Genomic DNA, 15,881 nt, shown 5'->3' on the forward strand with positions numbered 1-15,881 from the left:
TCAATTGTTGCTTTTTAGCATGACAGCCTCCAAAAGACAAATATCAGCTGGTGCACAGGGCAGAACCACCTTTATTACAAAACCACCTTCAGCAGAGTTTACATCTGAGAAACTTTCCACAGGATTTAGAAGCATTAATTTTACACCTACAGCCCATGAAACTGGGTAATTCAAAGATTCTCAGACTAAACTGACATCCTTGAGATAAGGCAGCAGCGCAACTGGAACTGTGCAGGAACTGTGGATCTAAGTCACCCACAGACACATGCCCAGAAATGTCAGAGCCACCTGTCCAGTGTTGTAACTGCTGAACCACATGGTTTATTGCTCAAAATAGAAGTGATATGCACCAATTCTTTCCTCACTGACTTCCATTTTCTTTCTCAGCAATGTCATGTCATATTGCTGCCTTAGGGTAGAAACAAAAGTCTTGGATCTTCCCTATACACTCTATCCCCAAATTAAATGGCAAACCAGAACATACTCTCCAAACAAAATTAACTTCTAGCTCTCATAAAAAAGATCTTCTTTCCAACATAGGTACAAGAACATTAAAATAAGTCAATATTAATTTAAATTTAATACAAAAAAGCAATTATCATTTACAAATATTAAAATTCACTTAGTCTATCCTGGCTAGTCATACTCTGGAATTTCATTCTGAAAGTGCTCAAAGGCTTGAATGAAAAACTAAGCATCTTTATTTTGTTAGCATCTCTTACAGTGAAAAGCCACTGTTTTGTTTTGAAAATATTTTTACAGGACACTAGTCAGGCAGCACACAAACGAGTCAGCAAGGTCTGGCTGTACAGTATTTTACGCAGATAAAGTGCATCACAGAATGCCATCCAGTGCAAGTTCAAACTGTTTTTCCTGAAATCACAGTGTAGCAAGTGAGGCTGGGCTCCCTCTGTGCTATCCAATTAAAGGTTCATCATCATCACTTTGTAACTGCAGCCGGGCAAAGGGCCGTGGCGGAACGACTCTGTTCTTGGAGATGACTATGATGCAGGTGAAAGTACTCAGGATCACGAACACCCCAATAACTATCCCAATAGCTTCGGGAAGGTTGATGCACCACTGGTCAGCCAGCAGGCACTTGGTGTTTCCCAAAGTGCCGTTGTGGGGCTGTGGTGTCAGCCCCAGGATGTGGCACATCATGGGGTAGATGTCCACATTGTTGATGGAGCTGTGGGTGTATCCGCGGCGGAAGGCGGGACCGCGCGCAGCCAGGAATGGGTGCATGCTGGGGAGAGCGTTGTCGTAGCCGTGGTCACCCACTGCAGGGAGCAAAAGGTAACAGTTAACACTACAGGGTCTGTCTGCACCTTGTATTCCTCTCCCTCTCTCTCCCCCACCCCCAAAAGTGTATTTTAGCCAAAGGTTAATGCTGAACATAAATGTGCATGTCAGATCAAGTACTGAAGGAACCCAGAGTTCCTTCCCCAAACCCCAGAAGACTCTTCCAATACCAGTCTTCAGCTACGGTTCTCCCTCTCATTATCTCTTTTCCTTTCAGTCCTTAACATTTCCAGCTTTTCCCCTTCCCATTCCTCATGCCAAAGCTGTAAAAGGAGGTTGCCGCTCCACCATGAGTCAGTAGCTGGAATGGAAATTTTTACTTCTCAGATATTTGGAAAGTCATCTCTCCCTTGCATAGCAGACACTTTAATTACTTCTTAAAAGCCAAGCACCCTTCCCTTGATAGTGTTTGGTTTGAACATATTAAGTACCCTCAAATCCCATTTATCAGCTTAGGTACTTCAGGTGAAGGGACACACAAAGAGTCAAAACCAAATAAACAGTCAAAGGATCACTGTGCCTCTGACAGGCAAACAACAAAACCCTTGTGGCTACAAAGTCAGCAGTACTTGGACATTTAGTAGGTTTTTAAGATAAAATATAAAGAGCTAAAAAGCAGCCATAGTCAAATTTCCTAACAACATTCCAAAAAAACCTGTCCAAGATGCCAGAAGTTTCTCACAGCACACTCAGCACAGTACGTGAGTGACTGCATGAGTCTATTTCTTAGTAACAACTGACAGTCACTCTGAGAACTGTCTCCTTGGGTGCTTCACTGAAGTTTCTGATGCAAAATGTCCAGATTCTGACTGATTAGGTCACACCACTTAAGTGAACTTCCACTAGTCCTTTTTAATGTTTTCTACCATTCTGTTTGTTACCACAGAGGTATTACTGCACCACATCTTGTTTAACACAGTACTATGTTTCTTGATTTTTTTTCCCTCTTTTGCTACTCGATTGCTTTGAGCAGAGCTCTTTTAAGTCCCCTCTCCAATGAGGTTCCCAGTCTTTCACTCTGAAGTTGGATTCTGGTATGAAGTATTGGTACACGTGGCATTCACTTTTGTCCATGAAGACAATAACCCTTAAACAGGCTTTTAGGCTAAAACCTCCCCCTGCCTAATTCTGGGAAGCCCTGGCTAACAAAATTGATTTGAAAAGGGATTCACTTCAGCTAATACAATGCTGTTCCTTATAAATATACAATTATTAAGTATATATATTTAGGTACATGAAATTGAATCTAACCAGAAACAAGAGACCTCTAATAGAGAACACCTGTGCTATATATTGTCAATTTGAAGATAATTGTAGCAAACCTGTGGGGAAATTTAAATGTAAACACATCTTGCATTAAAATCAGTACTTTTGGACAAATAATGAGAACACCTGAACTTAAATGTGCAAAGGGCAGACAGAAAGAACAGCCAAACTGGATGAAAACTGGAGTTTCCACCACCCAGCACCCTGTCTCTGACAGCAGTCATACAGGGAGTCTGGGGAGTATCCAGCAGGGATATCCCTGACACAGAGATATCAGCCAGCCCCGAGCTGTTGGCTGCTCAGAAACTTCCTGGAAGCTGGTACCTTTGTAATTAATTTCTATTAATGGATTTTTCTTCCAAGAGTCTGTCGAATCCCTTTGTGAACACATGTATACACATATATATATCTGTACACATACACACACAGAGCCTTCATCTACAACAGAATTACAGGCTGAATTATCTCATTATTACAATGATGAAATCTATACGGAATTTCTTCTTTGAGATATACTTTCATGTGATTGTTGGATTTTTTTCAGTAAATTGTATATGCCCCTTGCCTGCTAAAAAAACCAACCCTGCATGTGGAACACCTGGAAAAATACATACATATACACACACACACACATATAGATATATATGTAATTTGACTTTCATCAGGAAGCATCCAGCAGGAAGAAAGTACAGAGCTTAGCAGTGCACTGAGAAGTAACACCTGTTTTGGGATTTGTCTTTCAAACATGCTATCTGATGCCCCCAACAGGAAGAACTCTGGCTTCTTTGACCATTATTGTTGTGTTCCTATTGTTTTTTGTACTTCCTGCCATTCATTTTTGTTTCCTAGTACATGTACTGCAACATTACTGCAACATGCATCTTGCATGCCTCAATTTATGCACCCCTATATATATGTATCTTATATACAATGAAAAGTTAAACTACACTAGGGAAAGCTTGAGACAAACTAACCTGCCTAAGATAATAGTGTGAAGTACAGTTTTACGAGTTAAATTGAACGTGACAAAGTGCTTCAGCCAAGAGAATATCCCCATCTCTTATAACACTCCAGGCTCAGGCTGAGAATGTTCTAGAAGACACTGAGCTGTTCCTAAATGTGCACAGTGCCAGAACTCCACTTGCTAAAGGAGAATCATCCTGCAGCTGGCTGGAATAGAAACAAGTCAGTTTACCAACATAAACCACAGAGAGCACCAAAGAGGAAAACACACTTACACTTGGAAAGTGACTCGTTCTGTACAATTGTCCAGCCTTCGTCTGCAACCAGAATTATGGGTTGGATTCTCTTGTTATGACTATAATGAAATCTGTCTGGAATTTCTTCTTTGAGATATGCTTTCATGTGACTGTTGCAATTTTTCAGTAAGTTATACACATCTTCTTTGTCTGCCAAGAAAAGAAACTGCATGTGAAACACCTGGACATTAACTCCTGTTTATTACAATCATCTGTCATTAAACCTAAGATCCATTATTTCAAAACAATAATATTTTAAAAGACACATAGAAAACGATTTTTTCATGTCCCTCACGAGAGCAACATATGTTAGGGTGGATTTTACTATCTGCTTTCATTTTAAATCAGACACATCACAGCTGTGGCTTTGGTCCTATATTTCAACTTACCCTTTGGGCTGGCATGGCAATATTCAAGCAGAGAAATCAAGAGAAAACAATCACCCCTCCTAGTAGTCAATATCTTATCCAACGCAGTAAATATTTTTTTTTTTTTACTGTATGAATCACTTTGTTCATTAGTCTGGCCACAGCTACGGAAACTGAGGCCAGCAGAGTCCTGATTTAAGACATGCCTGTTGGGAACTACTCCGAGATATTGAATTTGCAGCATGAAACCTGCACTCTCAGAAACAGAACTGTGAAAATGATCAAAGTTGGGTTTAGATTTTCACTTTGAAATTTACATATTTTTTTATTCTGACTTAACATGTGGGTTTATTTCATGCTCACCTTGAATTACAACTGCATAGACTAAGTGAGCAACAAGAGAGCAGGTGTGCCTATCTAATTTCTCAACTAGATGTACCAGGATCATCCTTATGATGATAACCCATAGTAATTTGACAAGAAACTCTCACTGGCCCACCGATTACCAAAACAAAGTGATTTCTAAATAAACCAACATCTTTTATCTTATTCATAATGCCCAAGTGCTGCAATACGAACTCCACTGGTTTTGCAAAAGATGTGAACAGTCTACCATAGTGCCTACTTTTCAGAGGTAAGACAAACAAGATTTAATTCTCAGTGTGTGACTTAAACAGCCAAACAAAACATACTCTGCCTTGGCAGCACCGCAGCAACCGGAGTCTTGTCTATCAGAGTGTAGTTGTTGCGCCCAATGCAGTCGTCCAGGATAATCAGCTTCTTTTCAGAGCAGGAGGCCATTCCATGATCACTTGTTATGATGATATTAATAGTGTCCCACAAACCTGATGCCTTCAGTTTACTCATAAGGAAACCAATCCGTTTATCCACTTCTTCCAACACTGTGCGCATGTTCTGGGTGTCGTCTGGGCCATACTTGTGCCCACTTGCATCCGGTTCTTCCCAGTATAACACAGCAAAAGTGACCACTGGGTTGGAGCTGTTGAGCCATGCAACAACCTTCTCCACTCTCTCCTCAAACTTCACTGAGAAGTTGTACTTCATAAAGAACTGAGGGGTCGTATCATTAATTTTTACATCGGTACCAGGCCACATGGCAGCAGCACTTGCTCCCTTTCCCTGCTGTTGATTTGTTACCCAAATTGGAACTGCCTCATCCCACCAGAAGGGATCTGAATCATTGAACTGGGAAAACTTTTTCTGGGCATCTGCATCATACATGTCATTAGCAACAATGCCATGGCTTTCCTCGTATAAACCCGTTACTATGGTGTAATGGTTTGGGAAAGTTTTGGTGATAAAAGAATTCATGACTTGTTTTACAAGCACGCCATCCTCAATGAACTCCTGAAGATGAGGAAGCTTATAGGTTTCCAAGTAATCAGCCCTGAAGCCATCGAAGGACACGAGGAGTAACCTGGAATCACCAGCTGAGCAAGCACAACAGGCAAGTATTCCAGCAAAAAGTAACATTAACATTGAGCTCATTGTTGAGGCTTCAAAGGTAATCAGATGCACCTGAAAAATTTAAAAAGGCATGTAACCAAAATACTTGTACTGGAACCAGTTAAACTAGCCATACATTATGTACATCTTCCTTGTAGAGGGTAACTCCAAAATAATCAGTCTAAACAACCACTCAAGTCAACCATGGATTTTCCTACAGACTTCAGAGCTTTCTCACACTGTCATAGTTTTTCATATAGTAAAACAAATGAGCAATAAGATTTTTTTCGTTACAGACTAAATGACATTTAGTTTCATTTAGTTTTGAAGAACTGTTTTCTCTTTTGAGCAGTTATTCCATTGTTCTGTGTGTCTTATTACAATTCTACATCCCAAGACAGACAATCAGTATTTTTCCTCATGTTCAAGCCACATGCTCCTGAACAATTCCAGCTCCACGTTTAAGAGTCCTCTGCAGCTCTAAATTCTTATTACACATCCCTGCTCAGACCAGAATTCTGTTTCCTACTGTAATTATAACTTCTCTTTTTCATCCTGCCTTTCCTTTTACAGTTTCCACCATCTCAAGCTGCTGGAAGACTTCTGAGCCTTTCAACATTCCTATTAAGTCAATGCTTATTCTATACACAGAACTGCCAGGATTAACTTCTACTCCTTTCCTTCTAAGCTCCTGTACACCTACCATAACAGTATTTAAACCTGGTTTTTATGTATCATATTTTTCTCTCTTAAAAAAATTTAAAAAATCATCAGTAACCTTAGCTGTGAGACAAGTATTTCTCACCAAGGAATTCATGACTATTATGAATGCAATGTATGATTAGTAAGCTTTTTTCCCCCCTAAAATTATTATGTGTGCCTGGAGCACTGTTCAGGAAGGTCCAGAATGATTCTGTCAGTCTTTAAGAAAGAGGAAGCTCCAGGTTTCAAAAAACCTTCTGCAATGCTGTTAGTGTATTTATTTCTTGAGAAAAGCCCCACTTGCTCCAGCAAGTGTCTCCTTTATCTCATTTGCACAAAGTGGGTGATTAAAGGAGCAGCAGCTGTTTTCCCAGCTTGTAGTAACGCTTTTTCCTTCAAACTCCTTAAAACCGCAATTGTAGTATTTTAAAGGGGTAAGGAGCTTTAATGGTAGCTATAGCTTTAGCCGTGAGGGGGATTCAAAGCACGGGAAATCATTCCTCCTGCCTCCAACAGTTAAAATTTCTTTAAAAGATACAGAAGTTTGAAGAAATGATTGGCAAAACCAGCATTAAGGCACCTGCTAGTACAGAGGACTTGGAGCACGGAGCCCCTTCAAACAAAAAAATAAAAAGGAGACAAGAAAATAGCAACGAAGCAGCGAATCAGCCGTTTGATGTTGTCAGGTGCTTTAAAAAGCAGAACCAGAGTTTTCCATAGCGCACTAAAACGCAAAAACACAGCGTTCGCTTCGAAATGCACCAAAGCTGCTCAGCACTTGCGGTTTTTTTTAATACAAAACCGTCGCGGTTTAACTAAAAATTAACTCTACCCCAGGCAGAACCAGCACCACAACCCAGCTGTGGAACGCCGCCAGCACCAGTGCCACCTGCTCCCGAGCCCCCGCACCTCCCGGCCGCGTTGGGGAGTTGCGCAGCTCGGTCAGGACGGAGCTGTCCCGCCGGCGGAGCGCAGGCACCCGGCACCGCCGACCCGACGGGCACTCTGGGACGGTTCCCCCCACACCCGCGACTGCGCTCCGACCGGGCTCACCGTCCCCACAGCCTCCCGACGCGGGACACCCCCGTACCCGCCCGGTCCCCACCGTGACGTCCCACTCCGGCTCCGCTCGGGCCGGATACGGGGAGGTGGCGCCGGAGGTGACCGGGGCGGCTGAGGCGGAGCGGGACGGAGGGAGGTAAGAGGGGGGGGGGGGGGGGGCCGAGCGCCTGCGCACCCGCCGCGCCCGTGGCCCCAACCGCCACTGGTGGCCCTTGGGGGGGTGCGGGAGCTCGTCAGTGCGCGCGGCCTCCGCTCACTGCGATTGGCTGCGGACCCGCTGGCGGGAGATCCGATTGGCTCCGGCGCGGTGGGCGGGGCGCGGGGAGGCACGGCGGGTGGGGGAGCGGGAAGTGAGGGACGGGCGCCGAGGGGGGTCACGGCGGGGGGGTCACGGCGGGGGGGGGGGAGACATGGGAGGCAAGGGGGGATTTCCAGTTTCGCTGAATTAATTCGGTTGGAAAAGGCGTCTGAGATAATCTAGTCCAACTATTGACTGGTCAGCACCCTGTCAACTACACCATGGCACTAAGTGCAACGTCTAGTCTTCCCATAAACACCTCCAGTGATAGTGACTCCGCCACCTCCCTGGGCAGCCCGTTCCAATGCTTGACGACCGTTTTTGTGAAGAAAATTTTTCCTAATATCCAATCTAAACCTCCCCTGGAAAAACTTGAGGCTCTTTCCTCTTATCCTGTTGCTTGTTACTTGGGAAAAGAGACTGACTCGCACCTGGCTACATCCTCCTTTCAGGGAGTTGAGAACGAGAGGGTCCCCCTGAGCACCCTCAACTCCCTCAGCTGTTCCTCACACTTGTGCTCCAGTCCCTTCCCCAGCTCCATTGCCCTTGTGTGGACATGCTCCAGGACCTCAATGTCCTTCCTGAATTGAGGGGCCCAGAACTGAACACAGCATTCGAGGTGCCTCACCAGTGCCCAGGGGGACAATCACTTCCCTAGTCCTGCTGGTCACGCTATTCCTGATACAACCCAGGATGACAGGAGCGGAGCAGGGCTATGGAATGCAGCTGTCACAAGCTGGGAGATGTGATACGTTGCAGGGGAGCTCGAGGTTTTATGAGGAGCATGTTGTACGGGCTGGGGTGAGGATCACTGGGGGTACAGGGTGTTTCCTGGCTGCCCCATGGCTGAAGGACACTGTGGGGCGAGGCGAGGAGGTGATGGGACGTGGCCCTGGGAGTTTCCGTGTTTTCCCAGCACACCTATAACCTGCCTTCCGCCTCTTTTCCACGTGTCCCAGCAGCCCCAGGCTGTCACCTTTGTGAGGCAGTGGTGATTGTCAGCATGTCCTCTCCGTGACACTGTCTCCCTTTTGGTCACACAGCTCTGAAAGTTGCCTGTTCATATTCTTACACACATATGACCTTTTTGTGGCCTCTTGTGAAAAAACTGGTTTACCCTAAAACTCAGAATTCAGGCAGGAAATGGTGAATGTGTTGTTGAATGTACTTCGAGTGCCACCGCAGCTTCTGGAAAAGCAGTGTGTGGTTACAATGGGTTGAGGTCTCTTTTGGTTCCTGGTGTAAGTTTGCTTCATAAATTAAGGCAAATAATTTACATTCCCATGGTTTTCCTTTTTATTATGAGGATGGATTAGTAATTCTGCAGAACCTGTTAAGTTGCTGGTTTTGAGTAACAATGAGATCAGCTCTATGTAAAACATCCTTTAATAGCACAGAGCACAAATAATCACTCTATTTTAAACTTCATCCTAAAAACTGAGAAAACTACATGCCTATAGCTTCATGATTGACTGAAGTAGATCTGAATTTCATTCTGTTTATCCTGCTGACATGTTTATTCTGAATACCACATAGACTTCAGCTTGTTTCTCTCTAATGGATTTCACATATGTATGAGTTAGGCAGGTTGTGCTACCTGCCTGTTCGAGCTGTGAAGTGACTCTAAAGATGTGGTACAATAGGCTGAATAAAGTGACGCGCCTCTGATTCACCTTGATTTATGGAATGTAGGAGGTGTGGCAAAGCACAAGAGTGTGAAAGAAGGAAAAAAACAACTCCAGGTGAGCGAGATAAGACTTCTTGCAGCTATTCACTTGTTATGTGTCAGGTTCAAGTCAAGGTCTTTGGGGTTTTTTTCCCTTTTTGTTACACTAATTCAGCTTTCTGCATGTGCACGTGACAGGAGAGATGTGTTCTTTATGAATTACTTTGTTGCATTGCCTTAAAAATATTTATTACACAGAGTGAAGTAGAGCTCAAGGGAATTCATAACAGGTGCAATCTTTAAGCCAATTTCATCAAGTTACGATTGAGTTCTTGTTACAAACTTCATGCACAGATTCAGACAAATTTTAAGCATCAAGGCTCTTTTGCCAACCTAGCTTGGCAACATACTCAACTATTCAGTCCAGAAGGCGTGAGTAATCTCTTGTTTACACCTGCTCAAATGCTTTGAAACTTATTTGCAGAATTCACATATTCATGAGCCCAGCCTAATGTGATGTGTCCAATTTGACACATCATGCAGGCAGCACAACATACCAACTCTGGACTCTGAACTGGGCTAGCCAGTATGTATCTAATCATGTAATACAACTCTTGGTTCCATTTACAGTGTTTGCCTACAAGAAATAGGTGAGTTATGTGTATACTTATATTAAAAGAAGTAAAACTGGGAACTACCAAGATGTTTGTCTTTCATCACCTTGATCTCTTTCTATATTGTATAGAATTGCCTGCAGGTCTAAGCATTAGACCATCCTAAATGCTGCCAGAAGCTGTACAGATTTTTTGCTGGAGTATAACTGAGCACATGCAGCTCGAAAACCATTGCATGCATTTGTTTGTGTCAGTGGAATTTAGTAAATGCCAGGAAGTAAAGCATAGGCAAACTCAAAATATTCTCTGTGTTTGGTAGGTTTAATAAAGCATTTCATTTCTAGATGGAAAACTACACCCTCCTGTTGGCAGTGTTGTGAAGGGGAAGCAACTCCAAATTTATTTGAATGAATTAAAATTGGGTTTAAATTTGTATTAATTTAATTGGGATTGTCAGCCTGGAAAAGAAAAGGCTTTGTGGTGACCTAGTTGCAGCCTTCAAGTACCTGAAGGGAGCCTACAAGAAAGGTGGAAAGACACTACTTACAAAACCATGTAGCAACAGGACAAGGGAGAATGGCTTCATATTGAGAGTAGGTTTAGATTAGGAATTATGAAAAAATTCTTTACTGTGAGATTGGTGAGGCACTGGCACAGGTTGCCCAGAGAAGCTGTGGCTGTCCCATCCCTGGAAGTGTTCAAGGCCAGGTGGAATGGGGCTCTGAGCAACCTGGTCTAGTGGGAAGTGTCCATGCCCATGGCAGGGGGATTGGAACAGAATGATCTTTAAGGTCCCTTTCAACCCAAACCATTCTGTAATTCTATGACTCTATGAAAACTTGATGTTGCATGTAAATAGTTCAGATACTTGTCTTAAGTGGTTTCTTAAGAAAAAGCAGGGCATTTTCACTACTTAACATCGAACAAGAAATATTTCCTGTATTTCCAATTTCGTTCTCAATTTTATCCATGTGACAGAAATCTCTGTGACCATTTTTGCTCAGTGGTTTTGTAATCTGTCATTTAGCATGTTTTGGTGCATCTTTATATAATTGAGATAAAAAAAATAGAGGTTTATGAGACCATAAAAGGGCTGGGTGACTTACAGCTGTTAAACTTTATTAGACAGTAAGCTTTTAGTGCCTGTTTAATCCAAAGCATTGCTTGTGTATGGAGGCTATAAACCAAAGAGGGCTCTTAACCTTGCCGTTTCTCAAACTGTGTGGAAGGAGATCCCTAGGGCTGCATGACAGGCTGATACACGGGACTCTGGTGCCTCTGCCTTCTTTATTTTGGTTACCAGAGCCTCCACTGCTAACAGGCTTGAAGCTGGGTTGCTGGGCTTTTCAAGGGTTGGTTTCAGAGATAAACAAGGGTGTTGAAATGATGCCAGATTTTAAAGGTGAACAAAAATGTTTTGCTTGGAGCACTTGGACAAATAAAAAGTATTGCATAGGCTCTCAGGTATTCTAATGGAGTTTCCAACTATGGGGTTGGAGACCAAACCAAGTAAAGTTTTATAAAAGGAACTGGAAGACCACAAATAAAGGGCTGTGAAACATCCCAGTTGGGAATAATTGTTTAGGCCCTGCAGCAGGTACAGCAGGTTTTCAAATGTCTGTTGGCAATGACTGCTGGTATTTTTAACAACCAAAAGCTGTCGATAATATGAGATTTGCGTGTCCTGTGCAAAGTAGTTTTCTATTGTTTGTCTAGTGGAGAAGTGTCTGTCTTAGAGAGTCAAATTCACAGATGTGTTTGCTTTAAATGTGTCTTTTATGCAGTCAGCAGCAAAGGAAAATCTGGGTGAAGGTGAATCACCCACTACAGTGGGGTCCTGGATTCGTGAACCAGCCCCTCAAGCAGAATCCAGGTCAGTGTTAGCTGAGCCACAAATGGATTTCTGGAGTCCTGCTTTAAGGATGTGCTGACTCCTGTGTGAAACGGTGTCATGACCAACATCTACCAAACCACTTTCTTCTGAAATGGTTCTTCTGTGTGTTTTGTTTTCCTTGCTACGTCACAAATAGAATACAAATAAAGGTATAAAATGTGGGATAAAGGTATTATTCTCATGCTGCTTAGTGTGCAACATTGTCAGTGAATAAAGCATTACTGTTGATGAACTGCGGAGAGATGAGGTGGTGCTAACAAAACAAGTAAAAGCTGAGGCTGGAAATGATGCAAGGAAGTTTGTTTGTAGTTGATTTCATCCAGGTATTGAGTGCAGCCTGGAGTGAAAACAAAGTGGTGTGATTTTATTGCCAGCCCCTTGCAGTAAATCTGTAAACTATGACCAGTCTGTCTCCCAGAGCCGACAGTGTAGTTTCGATAATGTAGTCCTTGAACTACATGTGGCAAAGCTTTGGCAATTTTTGAGCTTTACAAAGAAAAAAAGTTGGGGTTTTTTGTAAAACCATCCTGAATGGCCAGGAACATTCATGATTTTTGCATTGAGTGCCCTCATGTGAAATTGAAGGGCCCGATCCTACAGAACGCCAAGATCCCTCAGTTTCTGAGGGAGGGTAAAATTTGTTGACCATCATTCGGTTTCAGGCTCGGCTGTTTCCAAGAACTCTGAGTGTTTTAACTATTCGATTTTTTTTTTTGCATCTCTTCTGGCTGGAAAAAGACGCTTTAGAGCAAGCAAATGAAGGACCCCAATTTGTTTAGGTTATGGAGAAAGATTTACGGGCTCTTTGCTTAAAGTGTGCAAGTATCTTCATGGAGGACGAATAAAACTGAGGGACTCTTTTAACTAAAGCACTAAAATCATAGCAACTGGAAATGATCTGAGAAATTCCAATAGAAACATGTTGCTATTTCTAAACAGGGCTGTGAACTACTGAAGCTACTTGTGTCACTGATGGATGAGCTGAACTTTCCAGTATTGTGGAATGTCTAGAAGACATTCAAGTTATTTGCTTTAATAAAGGTCTACCCAGGTAAAAGGCTTAAGAATCTGTATTAAATAGTGTCATGTGGCTTTTTACCTCAAATTATTAGTCTCTGAGCTTTAGGGGTCTGACATTCTTGTTACTTTTCCTTCTTTCCACCCTTCTCTTCCACTCTGGAGGCGAGGGCTAACTGAGTTTAGCAATGCAGGAATTTCTTCTGCTTGTCGTTTTAAAATAAGTCCAAGGTGGGGATGCTGATTTCTGTCAGGGTGACAGGATGAACAGATAAGGTTTCAGTGGTCTGATTTTAATATGCTGTTCTCAATGTGCCAGGGCCCTTATTGTATCTGCTGTCCTTCAAATAAAATCAAGTTGTCTAAGTGAACAACTTAAATACCAATAAATGTCTGTGTGTGTTCGAGCTGCTGAACTGATCTCTGTGTTTCTCTGCAGAGTGAACCTGGCAGTTGTCTACATTCCTAGTGTGAGTTTTGATGTCCATTTGTGGGCTTCTAAATGTAGGTGAGTCCCAACTTTGCTGTCTAAACAGATATATCTGTTTTAGGGACCACTGTTCGCTGGGTTTTGCAGTAATAATATTCTCCAGAGTATACTTAATTTCCTTTGGATGTAATTATTTCCATCTCTTTTTATTACATACTTTGAGGTACCCATTGCTGTCCATTGGACTGTAGAAAGAATCAGTGATTTGCTTACTCGAGGTACTGGACACTAACAGAACTGTAACTTGTGTCTTATGTATGCTAACTGGAGTTGTAGTCATGTCAACTCTGGTATGTCTTGCTTTAAAAAGATAAAGGTTAGAGTAAAAATGGAAATTCAGTCATAAAGTAAAAAATAAACCTTGAAAACGAGGAGTTCTGTTGTTCATGTTCTTTGTCCCTGTATGAATTTTGCTGCTTATGGTTTTTGTGGTTCCTCATGTTTCTGCAAAGCCAGTAACCAGTGTTACCAATGGCTCATGTGGGACTGGATGGTACAGACACTGCTCCGTGACACAACCTGGATTGCAGAACTAACACCATGAAGTGTTGCTATTACTAACTTCCACATTAAGTCAATGCCTTCTCGATTTGGGAGCAGAGGAATTTAGGGAATGGATGAAATTGGTGATCTCTGCTTTGTTTAGTTATGCCGAGATCTTTTTCTGCCCTCCTGCCTCATACCACTTCTTCTCTCTCACTTCTGTGCAGGACAGAAGTCCCATTTTACTGGGCACACGTGCACACAGCACCTCTGTTCAGTTCCTTTGCTGGAGCAGAGCATTTTTGGCTGGGGAATAGGGAGGGAGCAGCACTGGACACAGGGGAGCAGGTCAGGACACACTGTCCCAGGTCATGGTGTGGGAGCCTCAACTTGGATCTTGTTTGTTATCCCATAACTTTTGAATTGTAATGCAAAAACTGTTCTGTCTTCCCTGAAAATGAAAAGTAAGGGCTGTAAACCAGCGGAGGGTTCATGTAATGTGATGTGAAATGCACCTGATTTTCATCTGGGTAAATTCTTAAGTGTGGTCAGGTTTCCCCTGGGGCCTTATCACTCTGTCACAAAAGTGACATCGGGATCTTGGAGCTGGCTGATATCTCTTTTTTTTGCTCTTGGAGTGGGGCAGAGGAAAGAAGGACTTGGGTAATTCACGATAAAGAAATCCACATCAACTGTATTTATTTATTTTTAAATAATACTCATGTTACACTCTTATTCCTTGGTTTACTTGTGATATTTTAAACCCTCCAGCAGGTGCTGCTGCGTCCTGCAAATGTCATCTTCGTGAAGGGGAAAAAAATTCAGTAGTTTAATTTAATACAACTTTGTTTAGTGCCATGAATATTTCTGTGTTCTCTTTTCGTCCTCAAGCTATTTACCAGCAGAGTTACTAAGGAGTGAGTTTTTATGATCCCAGCGTATTTAATCCTGCAAGTAAAAAGAGGTTGAAGATCAGTGGGAGTTGCTGATCAAGGTCATGCTCAGAGCAAGTTGAACAGCCACAGGGAGAAATATGTTTGTCTTTCTACAAAAAATGAAGAAATCCGAGTGTTTTCTTAAAAATGTAAAAAATATTCATTGAAAAAGTGAAGTTATTTAGTTGGCTGGCTTATTGGTTTTCCCAAGTTTCTTGAACTTTAGTGATTTAGGCTCTTGATTTTAAATCAGTCTTATCTCTAGCCTGGTCTTGAATGCAAGAATTTTACCATACAGATTACACACCACATTTCAGAATCTCTGATTTAGGATTTCCATGTGAAGAATTGTGTCAGAGTTACATACACAAAATGTAAAAAGTAGATGTGCTTTGTCCTGTTTGCTGATGGACCACTTGTGCCAGGCAGGAATTTGTGGGTAGGAATACTTGAAATTAGACCTTCAAGATATCCTTGAAGTTCTTGAGTTACATCAGGCCAGAAATGTATCCATGATTAAGAGATCTCACTGTTCTCTGATACTTACCTGCATCTTGTGCTGTACAATCATTGTGATTAAATTTGGTTGTTACTATGATCCTGGCACTTTTCAGGTTATCTAGGAGCCTTAGAAGGTGGATCCAAGTTTAATAAGATGAAATATTGGTTTGCTTTTAATAGTTAATTTTAGTAGTAATCTAAACTGTTCCGTATAAGAGTAAACTTGTGAACAACCATAAATCCCAGGCAGGGAGCACCTGCTACTCTACTGCATGAAACAGCACGTCTTCCCTTGGTTGCTCTGTTTGGGGTGGATGGAATTACCATCTTTCTCACCTCTCCTCTGTGTTTCTTTAAGAAATCCAACCTGGCTGTGGCAATTATCTCTCAGAAAGTTACATGGATGGGTCAGGAGGAAAATACCTTTGTTTTTCCTTTTGGCTTAAACCCAAAAGGTTAAATATAATTAGATTATAAGAATTCTTGTCATAATCTACATAATCCAGATGTAGTAAACATTGAGATAAAAAGCCTTTAGTCAGTAAGGTCTGAAGTTC

At 42.2% G+C, this 15,881-nt stretch overlaps 1 protein-coding gene and 1 long non-coding RNA gene across 8 annotated transcripts; one reads left to right on the forward strand and one right to left on the reverse strand.

The window, feature by feature from the left end:
• Nucleotides 1–51: 51 nt before the first annotated feature.
• ENPP4 (ectonucleotide pyrophosphatase/phosphodiesterase 4) lies at nucleotides 52–14,658 on the reverse strand. Of its 3 annotated transcripts, XM_032682692.1 has the most exons (5): nucleotides 14,653–14,658; nucleotides 13,961–13,962; nucleotides 4,888–5,720; nucleotides 3,807–3,977; nucleotides 52–1,280 (listed from the first exon to the last, which is right to left on the reverse strand). In XM_032682692.1, the coding sequence occupies exons 3-5, from the start codon at nucleotides 5,702–5,704 to the stop codon at nucleotides 916–918; spliced, it is 1,353 nt and encodes a 450-aa protein (XP_032538583.1). In that variant the 5' UTR covers nucleotides 5,705–5,720; nucleotides 13,961–13,962; nucleotides 14,653–14,658; the 3' UTR covers nucleotides 52–915. The 3 variants fall into 3 exon arrangements, with proteins under 3 accessions (XP_032538583.1, XP_032538581.1, XP_032538584.1); XM_032682690.1 differs by lacking the exons at nucleotides 13,961–13,962; nucleotides 14,653–14,658 and adding an exon at nucleotides 7,470–7,598 and having other exon boundaries at nucleotides 4,888–5,734; XM_032682693.1 differs by lacking the exons at nucleotides 13,961–13,962; nucleotides 14,653–14,658 and adding an exon at nucleotides 7,455–7,593 and having other exon boundaries at nucleotides 4,888–5,734.
• LOC116784268 lies at nucleotides 8,311–14,908 on the forward strand. Of its 5 annotated transcripts, none has more exons than XR_004356009.1 (5): nucleotides 8,311–9,466; nucleotides 11,789–12,047; nucleotides 12,838–12,949; nucleotides 13,355–13,423; nucleotides 14,116–14,908. It is a non-coding gene; the product is annotated as an uncharacterized LOC116784268 (long non-coding RNA). The 5 variants fall into 5 exon arrangements; XR_004356011.1 differs by having other exon boundaries at nucleotides 14,780–14,908; XR_004356008.1 differs by having other exon boundaries at nucleotides 12,838–13,423.
• Nucleotides 14,909–15,881: the final 973 nt, after the last annotated feature.

Source organism: Chiroxiphia lanceolata, chromosome 3 (genome assembly GCF_009829145.1).
Source record: "Chiroxiphia lanceolata isolate bChiLan1 chromosome 3, bChiLan1.pri, whole genome shotgun sequence".
Lineage (NCBI taxonomy): Eukaryota > Metazoa > Chordata > Aves > Passeriformes > Pipridae > Chiroxiphia > Chiroxiphia lanceolata.

What these genes read in the sequence shown, in the direction of transcription:
- ENPP4 (XM_032682692.1), bottom strand. Translation starts at nt 5,704, where the DNA reads ATGAGCTCAATGTTAATGTTACTTTTTGCTGGAATACTTGCCTGTTGT. An exon ending in TGCGGTGCTGCCAAGGCAGA is followed by an intron (nt 3,978 to 4,887) that starts GTATGTTTTGTT and finishes TTTTCTTGGCAG; the next exon opens with ACAAAGAAGATGTGTATAAC. An exon ending in GAACGAGTCACTTTCCAAGT is followed by an intron (nt 1,281 to 3,806) that starts GTAAGTGTGTTT and finishes TGCTCCCTGCAG; the next exon opens with TGGGTGACCACGGCTACGAC.